The sequence below is a fragment of the Motacilla alba genome, chromosome 3, assembly GCF_015832195.1.
Source record: "Motacilla alba alba isolate MOTALB_02 chromosome 3, Motacilla_alba_V1.0_pri, whole genome shotgun sequence".
NCBI classification, from domain to species: Eukaryota; Metazoa; Chordata; class Aves; order Passeriformes; family Motacillidae; genus Motacilla; species Motacilla alba.
The window spans coordinates 43,367,239-43,389,507 of NC_052018.1; the positions used below are offsets into that span (position 1 = coordinate 43,367,239).

The following is a 22,269-nucleotide window of genomic DNA, read 5'->3' on the forward strand; positions in this document are numbered from 1 at the left end:
TTTTTTATTAGGTGCTCAGAAAAATATGGCTGTTGTATATCCAATGAAGACTGAGTGGCACACAGGAAACTGGGGCATCTTTACAAAAAGGCAATCTTTGACTTTCTACAGAGAGATTTCTTAACAAACAAACATAAAAATAACACCTAAAGCATGTGTTTGAAAGCAGCTATAAATCAGCAACTTTGCAAGGGTAGTAGTGAGCTGATATGTTTCAAAGCACGTAATAATAAAATCCAAGAACAACTTGGGAAAAGATTTCATGATCACAGTGAGAACAAACAGATCAAGAATTCAATTGTTTCCATTTGTCTTGTGAAGCTGGATAAAGCTTAATGATCAGCAGTCCATCAGTGTATCTCCAACCACCATTTTGAAATTACATTAATATAATCTATTATGTTAATATCACCATATTTTGATATCACTATACTCTTAACAGAAATAAAAACAAAATTTATCAAGGTTACCTGGGTAGCTAAAACTTCAACACCTAATAAACAATCTATTAAATAAGAAATAAACAGAAATCATAACAAGAGATGTGCATCAGTGGCTAAATGAATTAATTCAGTAGGAAAAAAATACAGGAGAAGCAGAGAGGTAGGTTTAACTTAAAAAGGGAACATCAACCAAACTTACTTCCTGTTCATGAGATGTCTGATTAATGAATGCATGCTTTGTGAAATTCATCTCTTTAACGTCTATCTTCCTAACAACATCATATACTTTTCTGACCTTGAACACCTGACTTCTTGGAGTTTTATTTCCATTGTAGCCCATGTCATTTCCATTACTGGGAGAGGATGGGCCAATGCGAAAGACATGGCAAAATATCCTCACGATCCTTAAGAGACTCTTCATTTGAGCTTCATAATTACTTGACAAGCTGGGGGAAAAAAATGGAATGTTTAAGTTTCTTTTCCTAGATTAAACAATTTAGATAATAAGGAGTAAGCAATGTAGGGTCTGATACATATGTTGAAAAAAACCCCTAAGCTTCAAATCCTAGAAAATTTTAACTTTCATTTCCTGCACCAGCCCCAGAAGTCAAATATAAGCATTATGATTTTACTAACATGTAGAGGTAACTTTAACTAGAAGTAAGAACAGCAAATTCCAGATCTTTCAAAACACTTCATTTTTTTTTAATACACTTCTTATGAACCCCTGGGAGGAAATCCAACTTCCTAAGGATGTCAGTGCAAGAAGCAAATTGGGATATCCAGATGAAAATGTTTCTCAACCCAGAAAAGAGAGCATCCAACAGTAAAAGCCTACTGACTGATCAGATAGGCTGCCACAGCCCATCCTCACCAGCTATTATTCTAGATGCCCATTAACTACCTCAAGCAGACAAGGGATCAGGATAGTAAGGATGCCACTTTTCTACTCAAGAAAAATGTAATCTAAAAGATACTAAACAAAACCACCACCATGTTATTTATTCATCCAACAAATATACTAAAAGTTTTATGTCTCCTTAATTGAACTGACAAACACTGAACTCTGTACCAAAATATGAGATATTCATTACTTTATGCACAAGCAGAACATTCTCCATCAAACTCAACTAGGTTTTCTTTCTTAAACCCCAAGCAGTAATTCTTCTGTGTTGAATGCGTAACAAACTACAAGAAATCAATTATTTTTCTATCAAAACCTACTAACTTATAAATATTATAGAAGTGAGCACATACTCAATTCTATCCTTCAAGTACTTGCAACTTAAAAGAATGCTTCCCAGCCAGATCAGTAAACACCAGAAAATTGACATCTTATAGGGTGCTGTAAACATCTCTTGCAATTAATAATCTGTTAAAACTCAAACCTGAAATACACTTAGTTGTAACAGCTAGCATAGCTTTATGATGGTCTCATTCACTCAATGTCATCAGCAAAACACCTATTTGTTTTCAGCACTACATTTTAATGACTGTGAGTTAACTTTTAAAAGCAATGTACTAAGAATTTTACCAAACTACCATAAAAAGTACTACTTTCTTGTGACAATTTATACTTTAACCAGGTAAGTAAGTTTTCAGTAAATCAATATAAGAAAGGAACAGAGAGAACAATGTTACAGTAGGAATGTTAGGTTTTTAACTAAGTAAAGAAAATCCCCTGACTGGCAGTCTACAATTGTGTTACCAGAAACTCTCGTCACAGCTAAAAACTAGCATTTGTAAAATCTTTTGCTTATATACCAAAAGAATCTGTAAATACAAGAAGCTAACTCAAGAAGTTAACTTAACTATTGAAAAGAGAAAAAAAAAAAAAAAACTTGTAACATTTCAACTGAGGTTTATCATGTCTTAGCAGCAGTGTTTTCCTGGTGACCTTTCCTGGTCCCCAGGATAAGGATCCACACATATAGAAAAAACCTTAGAGGGCCTTTAATAGGTTACTGAAACTTCTACTGGCATGTTTGTAAACATTCATCTAGGCCTAGCCTGCACCAATAAGACCAAATCATGTCACATGTCAATTATTTTCTTGGAAAAGGGGAAACCTGGTGAAGATAATGCTAAGTGAAACAGGGTCCTTGCTTATACTCAAGGCACAAGTCTTCAGGCAGAAGCTTAGAGGCACTCCTGGATACTTACTAGAAGCATTACAAGAAACAATTTTAGACACTTTTGAACTAAACAATAGACAAACCCAAAAGCAACAGGTTGTGGGTTAGTGCCCAGGAAATGAACAGAGATTTTATTAGTTCAGCCATGCAAGAATATCATTACTGGAGGTTTTCATGTACAAAGTACATTTTACACACTTTTGCTGGAAAAAGGAGAGGAAAGAGGCTCAAGCTCAAAGTATTTACCAAGTACTATCTTAATCCTCATGGTGTTTATAAGAAAGCACCTGAGAAGTATTTCTTGAAGTAGAAATTCACTGCTTCTGCCAGGAAACTAGGCTGGAGAGAAGAGAGACACAGTTTTTGCAAAACTGCATCTGTGAAACTGTCTTGGAATTGTTTTCTTTTGCTATCACATTTCTGTATTACAAAGTAACAAAGAGAAGCTGGCCAGTAAGAGTCTACAGCACACTCCAAGTAGTGGCATCTCTAGAAATGAGTCCTCATCCAATGCAATGCAACCCTTTGATCTTGTCTTCAGCCTCCACCAGCCCACCCATACACAGCAATACAGGAGCACACAGAGGCTCAAACTCAGAGACAGTACAGGCACAGAGCTACTGTTTCTACAGCCACATTGAGGGATATTGCTCAAATCAGAAGAGCAGTAACAGTAACAAATCAAATCTAAACAACAATCAGTTTAATTTACCTCCGAAGACACTGAAACAGAAGCAAATACTACCTCACATGATGTAATCCAGCTACCACAATTTCCAATAACATCCCTTCACAGAGCAAGTTTGAAACCCTTTCCTGCACTATGGTTTTATACCTTACCACAATTTACTTGTGGGAGATCTATCACCTCCAAGGAAGCCTGGAGTTACAAGTCGTTACAAGTTAAGTTGATATACACCGCAGCAGCAGAAATTCTTCAGAAAGTTCTTTTTGCAGCAACAAAATTTCATTAATGTCTACACACTTTAACCCCAAAGTTTAAAGGGATTCAGACCTTTACATTAATTCATCAAAGTGAACAGCCACCAGCATAAGATTTATTAATGGTGTAATGAATTTCCTACCATCATCCAGGAGTTCTCACCTGCTATCTACAAGCTCCATTTAAATGTAACATGACTAATGGGGAAGAAAAATAAAGTATATAGGAGTAAGAATATGCTATTTATTTTACATCTCACTGATGGGCTCCTCGGACCCCAGCCCAAGTTAAAAAAAGCTTCCCAAGTCATAATCCTCTACAACCTGTGCTGACAGGTTTCTCTGATTACAGCACACTTTCAAAGCTCTCTCTGACACAATGCCATCTAAAACATGTTAATAAGGAACTTCACTCATGCTTTCAGACCCTTGACTCTTTCAGTAAAGATCTTCTAGTAAAGCATAAAGGTTACACCAAAATCTGACAGCTGTAGAAAACTGTAAGATGTTCAAACAAACTGCAGACAAAGTGTTTCGCGCAAACTCAAAATAGATGCCACAAAAACTAAGAAAGAATACCAGGTAAATATGCTTGCCTATATCATGCATCTCCCCAGGTTACTGCTGCTTGTGCTGCTGAGACAGTACACTGGTAGATGAAATTTTTTATCTCGTATACATTACTAGCCACATAAGGCAACCAGAGCCAGCAAAAATGAGACAGGTGTCTGAAGTAACAAAACTCTCCTCAAGCATACAAAGAAGCATGTAGAAAAGTAAAAATGTGGAAGGGAAGAAAAAGTGAGAAGGGTGAAGACAAAATAAAAAAGAATTATTTGACAGTTCTCTGAAAAGCTTCCCTTCCTAGGGCTGACATAGCCAAACTAACCAAACAAAAAATACACTTCCCTGCAACTCAAGCTTCTAGATACCAGCAGCTATACAAGGACACCAACTTTTTCTCTTGAAGTCTTTGTGAAGACAGTGCTCTAAACAGACATCATATAAATCAGATTTGAGATCCATCTACTCCAGCATGTGCTGAGCCACAGATAGTTTGAACTATAAACACTATTAAGTGGCACTAACTGCGGGGTAGTTTATCAACCTGTGACCTCACACTTACCTGAGCAATTTGTGACCATTTGTTGTAGCAACTTCAGCAAGACTTGTCAAGATTTTAAGATACTGGCTTTCACTCTGCTGAGACAAGTGTTCCAGAACTTGCCGTAACTGAAGGATTCAAACAAAGCAATTGCATTGTGTCAAGCAGCATCATATCAACAATAATTTACCAATTATGTAGAACAACACCACCCAAACATTAATATCTAGCAATAAAAATGCACATCTATACTATACAACCTCTAATCTAACCTCAGTTAACATTTCATTATCGTTTACAAAGATTGCAAAGGTACACATTCTAGTGTCAATGCATATACTACAGGGTATTTATATTAAAGAAAGTTATAAACACTGAATGCCTAACCCTGTATCATTAACTCATAAGAACAAGTTATGACATTTAAAATACAAGTCCTGACTTGTGACACATACCCAGTTTCCTTTTGTCATCACTTCCAGATAGTATGAACTGGTCATTACCCAAGACTAAGCAGAACAGCTCAGACTTGGCCACAGAAAATAATTTTCAATATATGATTACATGTTGGCAATGAAGCAGAACTATAACACGTATTAGTTAATACATTTTGTATACACTGTCAATAAGATCTTGGTTTTGTACACAGCTCCACTAGTACTCCGACAGATGAAAAATTTTTCTCACTTTTTTCTTCACTTCTACAATAAACAAAAGGTCTTTTTGTTACATTGTTTTCGTTCTTTCACTTTTAATACAGATCATCTATAGCATCTCCCCTTACATCTAACATACACTTTGAGAATTCTCACCTGCATCGTTTCACTCTGTAAAACTCACCCCTGTCTCAGAAATTTAAACACTGACTGGGAAATCCTCAAGTGTTATAGTGGAAGTAATGGAGTTACAGAGAAAATGAAAACATCAAAAATCTAGCAAGCTAAAATAAGTAAATTGGCAGCCAACACCTTACTAAATTTTTTTATACAGTCTGTAAGGTTGTTTGCAGTCATTTTACAAGAGCTAATGTATTAAAATCCACAGTGAGCTAGACTTACCAGGGGGAAAAGGCATCCCATGCTTCATTTCCCTTACACAATTAAGAAACAAAACTTTTTTCCTTGATTTTTCTTTGCTTTAGATTGTACTACCCCACAATAACCAAAGAAATAAGGTGTAAGAGAACCATTAAAAAAGAAACAGAGTAATTTCACCTACAGAAATAATAATCAAATGAAATTGTGTCTGCAATCTTTTACACTCTAATTGTACAAGACAGCTTCATACAGATGAGTGCTCATACCACAAACTTTTAAGTTAATTCCAGATGATTCAGCCTCAAGAATCATGCTAGAATGGATGTCTGCAGATAATGACTACATGAAGGAAAATAGGCCCTGTTAGACAAAGCAACTATATATAGGATGCTCCAGGCAGGCTCTACCAGTACCTTTGTATTGAAGCTTGCAATGCTGCTCTTTAAACTGCCTAGATCACTTTGCCAAATGTACAAAGTTAGAACACTAAATGAAAACAGATCCTACATTTAATTCCAAATTCTTGTATTTAAAATTATGTGAAAACTGCACATTTTCCACAAGGGAAGAAAGATACCTAGTGGTCAACTACCGTGATACTGATTGCTACTCATATTAAGCACTAAGCTCTCCACTACACACAGACAGATCCCTGGCTATAACACACAGAATCCTGTATTACCATGTTTTCCCGCAGATCTTCATTCTGTGTCATTTGAATGATTGTCTGGAAAAGCCGAGGATGGTACTGTATTAAGACTTCACAAGTCTCTCCATAACCACCCTAAGAAAACATTTTAATTAAAAGAAATATTAGAATTGAGAGTTACACTATTACAGGCAATAACATCTATTAAGGATAACATTTTTTTTAATGCCAAAGAAAGTCTATTCTAAAATAATTTGAAATTCAAAAATGTAGCAAAGTTAGGTATCCCAAAATGTTCAGGAGAAGACAGAATCAATTTTTTTCAGTATACTGGCTCACATATATCCACTCCCTTTTTTCTTTTTTTTTGAAACATTTTCCTACTTACCAAAATAAAGGTACAGTTGAACAGCACTTAGCCAACAATCACCAGAGATTAAAAACAGTGCAATATTTCACTTCTCTTCCTCCTGCTGATATCTACTTAATTACACCCAGCATCTAAACCTTCAAACATTTTCTAAAGGTTCATAGGACACATATCTGACTTGTTACAGGAAGAAATAGGATAAACTCATGAAAAGGTTATTTAACTTGAAAATCAATACACAAGTATGATTCCTCAGAATGTGTCTTAGACTAACTTCACACCCTTCTGAGAAAAAATGTTTTCCGGAAAGAAAATAACTTGATTTTGTGGCTTATTTGTATCAAATCTTATTTAACACAGCTGCATTTTTAAGCAGACACCTAACACCCAAACATGCATGAACTTCTACTCTGGGAAGATGACAATATAATGTATTAACTGCTGCAACTGCAGGGACTCCTCCGTGAATGACAGTTGACATTACCTCAGTGAAAACCACACATTAAAAATATTAATTTAATTGTTTCTGGTACCAAGAAATTAAGTATTAAAAATAAACCCACCCAGAATCTGTAAAAATTAATGAAAGTCAAATCTTCAAGATCATGGTAATGTTTGCAAGAAGAGTATGAATCTATAATTTCAGTCTTCTGAAAACATGTATTGACTTTGAAAAACAAACCTTTAAGCACAGAATAAAACCCACAACGTAAAAATAAAGAAAACTTTTCATTTTCTTCATTCTTACTTGGCATCATGAACTCGTATACTGCATGATCTGGAACAGTACATCACTACAAAACAAACACCAGGTGTCACTACTCACACCTAAACAAAGTTAACAAAAGTTTAATGTGTAAAAAGGTGCCCTAGGGATTGCAAAACTGGAGACTGAAGCAGAAACTCAAAATATTAATCCTAAAAAAGAATAACTCTACCATTAAGCACACACTGGTATAGAATGACAGAATCATTCAGGTTGGAAAATACCTTTAAGATCAAGACCAAACATCAGCCTAGCACCACCTCTACATATGCTACTAAACCACATCCTCAAGTGCCATAGCCACCATTTTTTAAAACACTTTCAGGGGTGGAGACTCCACCACTTCCCTGGGCAGTCTTTTCAAAAGCTTTACAGCCCCTTCCATGAAAAAATTATTCCTAATATCTAATCTAAACCTCTCCTGCCATATACTGTCTTACAGGTCTGTGGCTGCAGAATACCTTGAAACTGATCAGACTCCATGCTGCTTTATGTAACAATAAATCATTCTGCCCTAACAAAGAAAAGAAAATCTGACTGAGTTTCACAACTGAGTGAGCAGTGAGATAGTACAGTGATCTGGCACTTCTCAGTGACCAGAGCTGAGGATTTACTTGGTTTCTTATATGCAAAAAGAAATACTGTAAGTAACCTAACTGGATCAAGGTCTTCCACAGATAGTCTATGAAATAAAGCTTTCAGAGTTAAACATTCCAAAAATATCCCACAGGTACTGGAGACAGCACTCTTGCACATACACACAACTATTTCAAGTGCATGTCTTAGGCATAAGAGGACACCTCAGAAATTAAGTAACTTGAGGTTGAAATAATCAGAAAATCCAGAAAAAAACCCAGAATTTTTCAACTTTATAATGACAAAATAATGACATGTATAAAGGTAGTGTGATGTCCAGTCACTCCAGTGATTTAGTTTCTTCAGCTTTCAGTTCAGTTTTCTAGTCTGATTACTAGCAAAGGTTCAAAGGCTTCAATTCAATCATGTTATTTACACACTGACCTTCAACTGATCTGACAGAAAAAAGTGTTCACAAATCAAAAAAAGTCACTCTAGCAAGCAGTACAAGCAGTACTTGGTATCAAACAAGGCAGACAGTTTTGCAGTTGAAAATGCTGTGTTAGTTGAAAACATGTAAGAATTTTGTTCCTCATCCAGATATAGAAATATCTTTGAAAAGTAAGAGCCATCACCATGTAAGTTTTGTTTGTTTTTAATAGCAACATCTCCTCAAGAGAAAAGAAAATCTATTATTTGAGATTTAAAAAAAAAAAATCACTCCTTTCTGCATACCTTTACCTCTTACTTGTTAACAGCTAAGCACCTAAATTGTGTACTACTATTACACCAAGGATTCCAAAACTTTCTAGTCAAATGGAGTTCTGGAAACTCTTTCTCATGATTCTTGCATCTGACTTACGCAAAGCGTAGAAATTATGAACATGCCTGTAGGATTAATTTAATTATTATAAAATAACGTTTTGCACTTGTTTTGCCAAAGGACTACCATCTTTCAGAGGCCTTAAGAATAAGAAAAGGTAATAATGATCAGGTGACACTGTCGTAAGTCCCTGAAATTCACAGAACAAGTGTTGCTAACTTAATACCTGTACACAGAGATCCAGTGGAGTAACACCGTTCTTGTCTGGTAAATATTTGGCTCCTCTCATCAAAAGAATTTGCGCAGTGTCTCTCTGACCATGGCTATTCAAAAGAGAAGACAGACAGTTAATACAGCATTTATGATCTGAGTCATAAATCTGTCTTTATTGAATCCAACAAACAAAATCAACATAAGCTAGAAGAAAACAGTTACTGCAAAAGAGCAGTGCGAAATTCAGGCTATTTATGAAGTCAGAGTCACTCTCATCTTTCAGAAATGATTCATCTTAGCCTCGCCTCAAATATTTATGAGCTGCATTTCCTGCAAAAAGAGCTCTTTCTCAATTTACATCCTAATTTACTTCACAAAGGAAGTTATCTTTGCCAAGTTCTTTGCTCATTTCTACCATATTTGAGAAAAAAACAATCTAATTGTGCTTTAACCATCAATAAAATATTAGCAAGATATTTTTATTGATAATTCCTTTTTTTTGTACAAGAGATAAATACATCACTCAAATGGCTCTACTTTCTATATATATGTGTCTTGCATAGGCTCCAGAAGTGATGAGTTTTACTATTGCACTCAAAGTCTATTCACTAATCTGCTTATAGGCTGTATAGGACCCTCAAATCTCTCAAGTTAAAAATTTCCCAACACGCTAGCATTGCCTAGAAAACAGAAAAAACAACTATTTATACCTTTTAACACTTTCCCAAATTCTTTCTTCTGAAAAAAAAATTAGAAATTGAGTACCAGTGATCAGAGGTTTACTTCATTAAAAACACACTAAACAACTACTTGAATATTGCCTTCAGCAGCATTAAGTGCATATACTGCAAAACACAACAGAGAAGCATCTAAAGGGTGAAAGACTGATAAAAAAGACATAGCAATTAAGGTATACAAGTTTTTTCAGTGAACTTTTATTCCTCAAGCTAGTTTCCAATACACCCTTTACACCAATGGATATGAGTATTTGGCATCCTGGAACACACAAGAGGCTGCCTGCATCCTCAGCCTGATAAGTGCAGCCTATCAGTTCAGGAAGGGCACAGGTAAAGAGACAACTAACAGCTGAGGGACAAGAGGTAGCTTCAGTGATCTCTCAGTAACTCACAAATGAGTTCTCCTCAGTCCTGTCCTTCCAGCCCAGGAAGCCAACAGGTTAATCTGATGTACCAGACTTTGTCCCAACGCAAACAAACACTAAAGGTCAGAAAGGAGCTAAGACTAATGGCCTACTTGTAGCATCTTCACCATATTTCTCTAGACTAAGTGCACAACCCAACACATTGACAAAACAGGTGTTTCAGACTCAGGCTTTGAATACTGATACCCCTCCTGCAGCTACCACCTGCCACTGCTACCACATCCTGCCCTCCCTATCATCAGGAACCTACAACCTTTCTTTCTAGGTGTGCTGTAGTACACATTCTGTTCATTCTACTCTGCCAAATGCTCCAGTTGGTAATTTCTAAAGAATATAACTCCTGTACTTGCCACATTCCTTTCTTGTGAAAAACCTCCACGCCAAGACAAGCTGCTTACTTCTTTTAAAGTGTGTGCAAATACCAGTCCCTAAATCAAGGACCAAGGCTAGCGCCTATTTATTCTCCACTTCCCTTCTTCTTAAATGCCACAAGTCAACATACACAAGTCAACACTCCAGAGACCACAACTCCTAGAATGTAACTCTTAGCAGACCAGCAGGTCAGTCCATTTCTCCTTTTGCTAATAATAACAGTTAATCTTATGTGAACTATTTAACCTTTAATCAAAGCACAGGGATTGCAAAAATTGTAAATGCTCTAAGGAATTGCAGAAATGCCCTAATTAAAACAAAAGATCATTTATCATATGTGATTAATTTTGAAATATAACTATGAAGAAAACATAATTGATCAAAGCAAAAATGTAATTTTAATTCAATATTGTAACTTTGACACATATGTACATTTCATGTATACTGGAATACCATACTGTACATTAAGGAATAGCCAAACCTGCCTTATAAAAGACTCTGGTTTTAGGGTACTCAAAATAATCTAAATTGTCAGAATTTATTTTTTTCAGGAAAGGTTTCAGCAGTCATCAATTTGTGACTCATGCTAGAACAGGTATGTGTTCTAGCATTAGAGGTACATAAGCCTGCAGCACTAACCTAAGTATTTAGATAAGACACTAAACTACACTCAAAAGTGAGACAAGATTAAACACCAGTCAGCTTTTATATTTCCTATATTTTGTAATTTCTAATCAGTTACTGCAAAAGGGAAAAAAAATATTTCACTTTCAGGCTGGTATGCGAAAGTTAAGAGTATATAACCTGCAAGCAAAATAAAGTGGAGTTGCCCCAGAAACGTTCGGCCTGTTTATGTCTGCACCGCTGTCCAGCAAGCACTGCACCGTCTGCAAGAGAACAAAACACCACCTTTAGAAAAAGAGCAGTGGAAAACCCTATTAGCTTGCAAATATTTAGTGCATGTCTAAAATAGGAAAACACTGAGCAGACTCTCAAACAACTTTTGTTCTATTTCAGTCACATAAATTTGCTACATTTCTAGGTAACAGTTTTTCAGAATTTGGCCTTCCAAAATCCAGCACAGACAAGGACAACAAAGGATCTGGGTAGAATTACAATTTACTCTTTTTAGCAGCAAATAGTTCGGGTGGCAATCTGGGCTCTATAGGGCTCCAATGCAGTTCAACTAAAGTATCCAAACTTATACTCTGAATATAAACAGTCAGCCCTAACGCAAGACCAGGCATAAAAATCATTCACACAGATCAATAACAGAAGAGTTTATTTGAACTTGTTTACTTCTAGAGTTAAATTGTAACTGACCCAACTCTGTTTTCATTTTTCACTCACAGTAAATTAATATTTCAGACTTCAAAATCATGAATTAGACATATTCTGAAAAATAAGGCAAAACATTTTCAAACATTTAACATTACATAAAAACTTGATATTAATAATCCAATAATATCACTACAGAATAGCTGAACAGTATACAGTAAGTCACCTAAACTCCCACAGGCACTGAAATCAATCAGCTCCACAAGAATAAATAAGTTGTTCTCATGGAAGTGCATGCAGTCGATACTAAGACACACAACAGCATTCTTCACACTTGTAGCCATTATCATGTCCATTACTACTCTGAAGTTTATAAAAAAAACACCACAACTTTGAGGCATTACCAAGTTCCTCCCAAATCAATTGTGTTCATACAGTTTAGAAACTTACTGTCTTGTGTCCATTTTGGCAAGCTACATGAAGGGCTGTCTGTCCCATGGCATCTTCAACATCTACATTACTGACGTGCTGAACAAGATCATGAAGCAATTCTGTTCGTCCATTGACAGCCAACCAATGAATCTAAGTACAAAATGATGATACACATATTTCCTTTAGTAATGATATATATATATCCCATAAAAATTATTTCAAACCTGGCTGTATTATTGTCAACACTTTCACAAAGAGAAGCTTTGCATAATATTAGGAGAAGCTTTGAACAATACAATCATATGCTTAGGTACTTTGATCACATCTTTTGATTCTTGATGGCACTGGACACACAGCAGTTTGGTTTTATGTGTAAGACAGCAAAAGCTTTAAAACCGAGAATCTCCAAATTCTTCATTCATTTTATGAACATCATAATAATTAATAGCACTTACTGCAGTCAAGCCTTCATTATTACAAATGTTGACATCTGCACTGTATTCCAGCAGCTTGCTCATACATTTTTTCTGGCTGTAAGCAAAAGAATACATTAAAATTCAGTCAGGAAAAATCACTTACAAAGACTAAATATCTTCTTAGAGCTCCACTAACTCTAATTTATCATTGTTCTAAGCATAACAGGTGGTTCCAATTTATAAGGAGTACAATACTGAGCATGAAAAAGAGAGAAGTGATCTTCACAGACACTGCAAGGGTAGCAAACAACACAGGGCTAAAATCATAGCTGTTTTTATGGAAAGTGCAGAAGCACTTAACCATTATTCTAACAGTTTCAGCTCTGCATGATCTACCCTTTCAAGACAAAAAGCCAGAGTTCAGCTAATAGAAGTCCATGAAGTTCACCACTGCCTGTACATGTCAGTGGACATGTTTAGAGCACACCACGAAATCATTACTTAATGAGACAGTCATTGTAAAACTATGCAAATCATTGTTAAGTACAAGCACTTTCTTAATAAAAGTAGAGATACTTTTTCCTAATTCATGTTTTGTTCAGTTTTGTTCAGCTCTAAGTGCTTTGCCTTTACAAATTTATTTTGCTTTTCCTTTTTATTTGGTACCTTTCACACCTTTCTTATACCTCATTTCCACACAACTGTCTCCTGAGTGTATTTCTGAATTTATCATACACCACTTGCCTGCTTCTTTCCTCTCCTACAAACAGACCTCACACATACCCAGAAGCCTCTAAACACTGCCACCTCCTCACCTGAAGTACCAGCTGTGATACAATTCAGTTATTGTATCACACACATATCCCAAAAAGAAAAAAGACAACATTGCCTTCACAGCTGCATGTTTTCACATACAACAATTCCAGAAGAAGGATCTTAGAGAGGTACTTGCTCGCTGGTTTGGAGTTCTTTCTCTGCCTCTCTCCTAACACTGTGCCAACTTTGTATTCCTTTTCTTGCAGGAAAAATTTTCTTAAAGACACTATCTCAGAAAAATCAGAAGTCTCTGACACCCTCCAAGCCCTCCAAAACCTTTTCTTACTCAGCTAGCTGGAAGGTGAATATATCCCTCGTTCAATTACTGTTGTAAGAATCATTATGCCCCTGATTAACAGAAAACACTAAAACGACTGGAGTTGGTATTTCAGACATGATTCACTATTTATAAAATATTATTCTGTGAATACTCAAAGTAAGGATTTTAACCCCCATGTTCTCGATTTTCAAAAGTGAAAACCAAAGGAAGGCGTTTTTTGAACTACGCAAAAATATTACAGAACATGTCAGCTCAAGTGCACTATGCAAAAATTTTTGAAGAGTTTAAGGATTTTAAAAACTTACCCATTCCTTGCTGCTAAATGGAGAGGAGTACATCCTGAGATGTCCTGATAGTTTGGATTTGCTCCTTTTTTTAATAATAGAACAAGGCATTCAACTGATCCACAGCTAAGAAGAAAATAAGAAAGGGAAAAAATGTAACAAGGATATTTACAAATCGGTATTGGCATAAAGACAACAGCAATATTATGTACAGATCACACTATTAGAACATCTTTATATAAGACTGTTTTACACTCTCACAGTTCAGGTAACACAAAGCTAAAGGAAAGTCACTTAATGCAGTGAGAAGTGACCAAATATAACTGGTAGCAATGAACAGATGCCAGCCTTCTCTTTGATTTTAATGACTTTAAAACACAACAGTGAGTCTTCAGGACTGTTAATTCTTTAAACTATAAACAAAACTATAAAAGTTTTGCTCTCTATTTCCTCTCACCTCCCTCATCCCTAATCTATTAACAGGACTGAATTTTCCATTAAAGATTTTGGGGTTTGTTATGTTTCTGTGTCTGGAAGTTCTGTTTAGAAGTTTGAATATCAGGAAAATTCTAAAACTTGTACAAATATTTATTTGCTAATAAAAATATTTCTTTGCTCTCAATTTTGAACGTGTAATAAAGAGCTGAACTCTTTCACTTTACATAATATAGCAGCTCTTCAGGATAACCAAAGTCACTGAGAGAACAGAAACTCTGCATTACATATTTATCTTGCTCCTGAACTGTTTAAGAGGAAGAGCTGATTGAAAAATAAACAGAGTACTTTTGTATCTGTTGTGACCAGCTAATCCGTTTTTACAGATCTTCCCAGCGTCAGAACTGCTACACAACAACCCAAAGAAACTGAAGATTAACTGTACAATATATTGCAAAACCAGCAGCTTGATGACCCCTTTGTGACCCAATAACTAAGTCAAAATAAAAGACAATCCAGAAAGTAAGTGTAACATAATTTCTCATATCTTTAGAATCAGGAAGTACAGTGTATTTTCAAACATAGTTCCCAAGTCTATGCTAGAAATTTGCTTGCATATTTGTAAGTACTTTCTTAAGTAAATTTTATTTAAGCACTTTGTAATTCTGAGATGAAATAGTTGGGAAACAGCTATTTCTAATAGTCTAAGAAGCTGGAATTTCCAACCTCATTGTGACCAAATACTGCTATCTATATGCAATACTACTACTATTTCTTTTTTTTTTTTTTCACTTTTTAAACTGTTTAAATGTTAAGAACTTTCAAGACGTTTAAAAGGGGAGATAAATACAGAGCATCCATTCAACAGTTTAAAGTTTAGTTTCCTGAAAGGTCATGCCAAAAACTATCTGGTTAATTTCATTTATATGATGGTAACCTGTTTCTTGGCAGAGTTACTTAAAAAACAGTCATCTCCATTGAAAAGCTATACAAACAATAAATAATGTAGATCAAAATTTGCACTGAAGCCCTCTATCCAGGATACAAAACTTACTAGAAGTGAGCTCCTGAGTTATATTCCCTTCAGTTACGGTCACATGAAGTGCTTTGGAACAGCTGCTTCCCAACGAACATCAAAACGCTTCTCATTGTTTTAGAATACCTCAAAAACAATCAGCACCTGCAAATGAGAGTTCTCTACCTCTACAAAGGCAAGAGTAACCCAGCTATAAAGGACGCACATCATGCTGCATTTTTTTAAAAGACTTGAGATTTCACAGAAAGGTAAAAAAGTATCTAGCCAGACTTCCTTACTGGAATTTGGAAAGCCATTTGATACCATGTGTAAAATCTGTCCTCTTTATGAGGCAGGCACATTACTAGGAAGAACAAACAAGATACAAAAAGTGTGAAAACAAAATGTTAACTGACACTACAGAGTTTTCCAGCTTACATTGGTGCCTTAGATTTGTGGCAATATTTTCATTGTTAACTTCTGGACTGGACTCAAGTAAGTCTTACTTTGCTGCAATATGAAGCAAACTTCTCTTCACACGTCCAAAGGCATAATTCACATCAAATTTTGAATTTGACAGCAGCTCTGAGACAGACCTTCAAATAGAAAAATATTTTTTTAATTTTAAAAATAGCTCACAGTGTCCAAGCAAAGTTTATACTCTAAGTTGTACATAAGTACTCTATTTCTTACTTAATCACTATTTCTTTCCCCTCCAACTAATTACTAAGAGATCACATAGTTTTAAGCATTTGCTGATTAACAATACCTTTCCATTTCTTACTGTACATAAAAAATGAACTGTGACGCTGGGAAACAGTTTCAAATATAAACTAGTAAGAATTACACCAAAAAACCAAATCACTTCTTTACAAATATGAAAAACAAGCATTTCAACAACTTTGGTTTAAACAAAATATAAATTCCCATTTTTTTCCTTATCACAGTCAGCCTAACCACATATCCAACAGTTTTTCTAAACCTAGGCAAAGTTCAGAGGGAAGACTGGTATGTGTAATCATAATGATGAAGTAGAAGGATACAAGATCAGGATAAAAAATTTAAATAGTACCTTTCAACTTCCAGTAATGGACTGATCACATAATTTAAAACCCTTGCATGCAATCTCAAAATACTCCTGAGCACAACAAATGTTTATCCTGGCTGCAAAAGCAGCTTTCTGTCTCAGTAGGAGTTACTGCCTGCTTCCCTACAAAATTCATGTGAAGGAAGCACCACTTAGCTGGCATTACACAGCCTCCAGGTTCCAAGCACTTTGAGGACAACTCAGTAAGAGAAACAGCTGCTCATCTGAGCAATTCCAGAAGTCTCAATCTCATTGTCCAACTCTTATTCCATGTCTTTCTGAGATGTCTAATGAGACTAAGAGCTTCTATGTCATCCATAAATACACACTCAGAACTAAGACACAGTTACAAAACAACACTTTTGCTCTTATCCTAGAACAAATTTTCCTATGTGCTTCAACAGAACAAATCCCAGTTCCAGTCTACAGCATAAATCAAAACAGGTAAAAGTATGCTGGGATGCACAGTCAGTGACTAACTTCAAATTAGAACACAACTCAGAAATTCAGCAGCAGGACTTCTGAGAGTGCTTTAGCAGCTATGACTTCAGCAAACAGGCTGGGTTTTTCAGACCAAAAAAAAAAAAAAAGGTACATTTAAAGAAGCTCTCACCTGTGCTGGTCAGCCATAACCATCGGCATCAGTGTATAGACAGCAGTTTCATTATCTGGGAAGAAATTTGATTACTCTGTTACTATAAAGGTATATTTTATGTAAAATAAATGTATCTAGCAACACTTACTTACATTTTCAAGTGTCCACTTGAAATAGATATTTTTTTTTGCACAGATTCTACACACACAAAGTTTCATTATAAAGAAAAAGCCAACACACTTAGATAAAAGAGAGAATTGACAGAATTGCAATACAGGAAATTTCAATGTGGCTTTTTTTATTTTACAAAGTCAAAAATACAGAATTTTCAGTGGAATGTAAATTTCTTTGAATCAACAATTCTGTTAATTAAATCCACGTTTTTAAGAGATGCGCGTTAAAAAAAACTCAAACAAAACAAAAACACTCAACTATTTAATTTTTAAAAGAAGGAGGTTTCCTGTCTTCCAAGGTGACTTCCATAGTCCTGAGACTATGATTTTGTAGTAGTGACTTTTTTAAATTACTTCATATCCATTCCATTTTGACTCTAGTACCTGGGTGCAATAAGTTTCATTTTACTTTTTAATCTCTAATCAGTTTCATATTTCACACTCGAAGGCAATGAAAAAAGGCCAGAACACAAAGATCCATACCAGCGGTGGGAACACACCGACATTCAGCCACACAGACTCTGTCATCACTACTGCTGCAAATGCCAGCACACTGCATGCGTGTGATGAGCCTGTTTGGTCACTAACAGACTTCCTGAAGTAAAATCCTCTTTTTAGAAGATTAATTTGACAAAACTTAAAATCTTTTAACATATAATAATTATGAATGGTTTTAATGCACATTAATTTTTTATTATGGACAATTACTGTAATTTTTCGCTTCAACAAGCTACCCATTTTTGAGAGCACAATCTCCACAGATTGTTCCTGTAGATACTGACATATGACAGGAGAGGCTAGCTTTCTGAGAACCCAGGTATATAGTTTCGGGATATGGAAATACAAGACTGTTCTCAAAAAATTTTTATTTTCAAGTTTTTCCCCATCACCTTCATTGATCCAAAGTTACAGAGCAACCAGAACAGGAAGAATTAAAACAGTCCCAAACAACCAGAGTATCCCAAGTCTTTTATATATCATGCCTCTACATATTCACTACTTCCACTAGAAAGGCAAGGTGACATTTACTGAATTTTAAATAAAGATTCTTCAGAATTATGAAGTGGAATCCAAGAAGTTATCATGCTGCAGCTATGCTATTTGTTGTTATTATTGTTCTACAGTGCTCCAAGGTTACTGCTGCTATCAGCTATTTGAAGTTGTGTGTCCCTAGCTAACAAACGAAAGAAGCAACGCTTCTTTCCAACAATCTATTATTATTACCTTTGAACACTGGACAGAGATAAATCAAATTCAAATCACATTTCATCACCTATAAAAACTTTAAAACAAATTTTTAAAAAATCAACATTGTTTACAGCAAACACATGGTGCAAGAGACGCAAGCCTCTCAAAACACCAAATCATGATTAAACATTGCAGAGAGTCACCAATCATCACCAAGCTCAAGTTTGAGCTCTCTACAAATTGTCTCTTATGGCAGAGTTCTGTGAGCATCAGAAAACTCCATCTCCAACACACAACCCTAGAATTTGACTGCTGGGGGAAGAATAAGCTGGGAGGGGGGGGGGACACAGAAAGAAAGAATCCTGAAACAAAATTAAATACATGCATGCTTAATAAATATCAACTGTGAAAAACATTTGAGCACTTTTTCAAAATCTATCCATGATTAGCTCCCAGTATACATAAACTAAAGCAAAAAAATAATCTCGAGCTCTGTTTCAAAGAGCTCTGGACAGGAAGATAAAGCATTCCAAATAAAACCAAACTTAAGAATATCAACTAAATTTAAACAGTACATCCTTATATATTTCCACAATCAGGCCCTATACAAGACACCAAAAAAAGGTGAAAAAAACTTTTAAATATATCAGCACACTTAGCTGAAATGCTTAATATTGATTCTAACTATATTTAACTATATTGCAAGTGCAGTGATCTAGAAAAAGTCAATAGTTAAAGACAACAGTAGCTGGGACGTAACTGGCATTTGTGGCACAGTTACAAAACCAAGCCTTTTGCTATTCTTTTAACAGAAATGACACTGTGGAGCACATGCAGATTTTCCCAGAGTTTTTCTGTAAGAAGTAATTAAGACTAAAGAGCTCTTATGCTTATTTTTGGTGATTATTTTCTCTAGTAATAAAAAAAAGCTCCAACTGACACAAACTACGTGACAGCACGTAGAGAAAAAGCATTACACACCTCATGGACTCACCAAACTTACCTGCTTGCTTTTCAAATCTTGATTATAGAAAGACAAAAAAAAAGGCACACCAAACATAGTGTCACAGCTTTGGGCTGCAAGACCTGGTTTTCAGGTGCTGAGCCTTATTAGTATAATCCAGAAATTTGTGTCAAGCTCTCAAGTGTCCAGAAAACAACTGATGAAGGATACTTTGGGAGAGTGATAAAAAAAAAATAAAGTTCTACTTGCAAGCTCAGGGTATTCACGGGCACTGGACTCAGGTGTTAAGACTTGCTTTAAGAAAAAAAAACACTTGAAATTCATCATCTAGAATCCTGCCATGGCAAGATACACTGACTACTTTATTTCCTCAGAGATACTGTCGTGAAGTTGGCAGAGATCACAACCTTAAAGAAGTGTCAGCACTGTGCACATAATACCCCAGCAGCTATGGCATGTGCAATGGAAGTTTAATACTTCCATTTATTGGGATTTATTGCCTTCTTCAGCATAAGTAAATTCAAACATACAGCTCCACTTCCTGTGAGAGAACCATGACTCTCACTTTAAGGATGGAGGGGTAAACCAACTATGTATCTTTCAAATTAAATGTCAAATTAAAGTTATTCAAGTACAGTGAGGACAAAGAGAGGGGAGTCATAATTCAAGAGGCCAGACACAGCACACAACAAGCCACCAAACTACCTATTATCCTAGACCAGTGTGGAATATTCCAAGTTGATCCTGTCAGTACATGTTTGGAGCAATATACTACAAGCCAAACCTGCTTCTCAAGAAGAGTTTGGGCAGACCTGCATGAACCTAAGGAACACCAAGGTCAAGAAAGAAGATACCTAAGGAGCTAAGACAGACCCAAAGTTGGATGGCCCATTGTACAGAGCCCTTCTTGCAATGCAGTTTGAGACTTCAGTGTGTTAAGCCCATTTATCTCCTTACATCAGTCCCACTGATTTGTTTCACACAATTCCTAAGGAATGCATAGAACTCATATTCCTTCTGCACTACAGGATGACAGAAGTACTTGTTCCAAAGGTCTCAAGGCTTGCACTTCTACTGCCATTCCACAGACATAACTACCTATGAAGTATAAGATAAAAATGCCCAAGATGTGAAGAAAAGAGATGCAATTCAGAATCATTTTGCCTGCATTAGTACTGGAGTAAAGTTGAAGCAGCTCCAACTGACACAGGTTGTGCAAAGTGTTATTCATATGAGCACCTTCAATTAGTTAAACCGGTGCTACTCCATTATTTCTGTAAGTCTAAGCTTAAGTTAATAGTATTACATCAATTTTCACTGCTGCCATTCAAAGGCTTACAAGCAGCAAAATCTGCCTGGAACTTGCCTGTCAAGTGAAATTTATGAGCAACTGCACTGCAAGACACGGGAACTGTGACAGGCGACAGTAAGTGAAGGGTGTAGTAGCACAGTTCAGCAGGACACCAGGAAGTCCAAACACGGAATGCGCAGAGAAAACAGAATATTACTCCCTCTCCTCCACCACTGGAGATGAAAGCTGGCAGACAGGCAGCCAAAGACTCATCCATAAAAGTAAACACTGAAGAAAGCACAGTGACAGCACATGACTCACAAGAACAGGAATTCCGCATATCCAAGAGTTTTACAGTTTGTCCTCCCAAAAACTGGACCTGGCTGGAACACCAAGCCACTTGCCGTAAGAGCCTGAAGCTCTGTTTTCAAATCCATCCTGATATGGGGGACCTGCACCCATGTGAAGTGGTTTAGAGCCAAAAAAAATTAGGCTGTGACGGGTGACAGTGACTTACAATACCTTTTCAAACAAAATTCAGTACCACTAAAAGAAAAAAAAAAAAAAAGAAAAAAAAAACCCACTAAGACTTTTCATCACTACTCTGTTATCGACGAGGCACCTGACGAAGGATTTAGAAGCGAATACAGCCGGCGTCCGGCAGCCCGGCCACCCACTCGCCGGGCTGAGGGCGGCAGCAGCCGGCAGGGATCCCCCGCGCCCCGCCACGGAGGCGGCCAGGCAGCGGGGGAAGGAAAGGGACGCCGCTGTTGCTGTCAGCACGACAAACAAACGGAGCCTGTCAGGGGCGGAGAGAGGAAGCCCATTCCCACCCTCCGCAGCCGCCTCAACTCATCCCCGCCGGCCCGGGCGCGGAGGCCGCCTGGACCGACCGCTATGTCAGGGCCCCGCTCCTACCGTCCGGCAGCTCCACGGTGCGGGCGCGGCGCAGGGACCTGGTCAGCCGGTTGAGCTGCTCCATGGCTCTCTCCATCCTCGGGGCGGCCAGCCCGGAGCCGCGGACACCCCCGCTGCCACCGCCGGCCCTCTCTCAACCCATCGCGGCGCTGGCGGCGCCGAGGCCGCCCAGGCCGCCGCCACCCCGGGACGCTGCGCGCATGCGCGGGGCGGAGCTGGGGGCGGTGGCGAACTCCCTCAGTTTGCTTTTTCCCCCGAGGAAGGAAAGAGGTGTGGGTGGCGAATTTTGAAGTCTCGTGGAAAATGGGTCTTTAAACGTCTGCTTGTTATAAATAAAAATAAAAATGTGATGCCTTTTGAAGCCGCCCCTGCCAGGTAATCCTGCCCTTGCGGGCTCATTTCCCCGGAACCACGGCAGGGAATGGGGCTGTAAATGCTCCTAAGCGGGACAGAATCACAGAACCGATCAGGTTGGAAAAAACCTCTGAAATCATCGAGTCCAAC

General features: G+C 37.0%; 1 protein-coding gene across 4 annotated transcripts in view; it reads right to left on the minus strand.

Moving 5' to 3' along the window:
- Positions 1 to 21,957, minus strand: part of HACE1 (HECT domain and ankyrin repeat containing E3 ubiquitin protein ligase 1) — a 54,701-nt gene extending 32,744 nt beyond the window's left edge. Inside the window, exons 1-11 of one of the 4 annotated variants that reach the window (XM_038132020.1) lie at positions 21,766 to 21,957; positions 17,250 to 17,304; positions 16,056 to 16,145; positions 14,121 to 14,225; positions 12,759 to 12,834; positions 12,322 to 12,453; positions 11,398 to 11,480; positions 9,073 to 9,169; positions 6,345 to 6,446; positions 4,647 to 4,753; positions 643 to 889 (exon numbers count right to left, since the gene is read on the minus strand). In XM_038132020.1, coding sequence (XP_037987948.1) covers positions 643 to 889; positions 4,647 to 4,753; positions 6,345 to 6,446; positions 9,073 to 9,169; positions 11,398 to 11,480; positions 12,322 to 12,453; positions 12,759 to 12,834; positions 14,121 to 14,225; positions 16,056 to 16,145; positions 17,250 to 17,304; positions 21,766 to 21,841 — 1,170 coding nt within the window. In that variant the 5' untranslated portion in view covers positions 21,842 to 21,957. Of the gene's footprint in view, positions 1 to 642; positions 890 to 4,646; positions 4,754 to 6,344; positions 6,447 to 9,072; positions 9,170 to 11,397; positions 11,481 to 12,321; positions 12,454 to 12,758; positions 12,835 to 14,120; positions 14,226 to 15,588; positions 15,697 to 15,987; positions 16,146 to 17,249; positions 17,305 to 21,765 lie in introns of those variants that run through there. The other 3 variants (XM_038132021.1, XM_038132023.1, XM_038132022.1) reach the window with 3 other exon arrangements.
- Between the last annotated feature and the right edge of the window lie 312 nt (positions 21,958 to 22,269).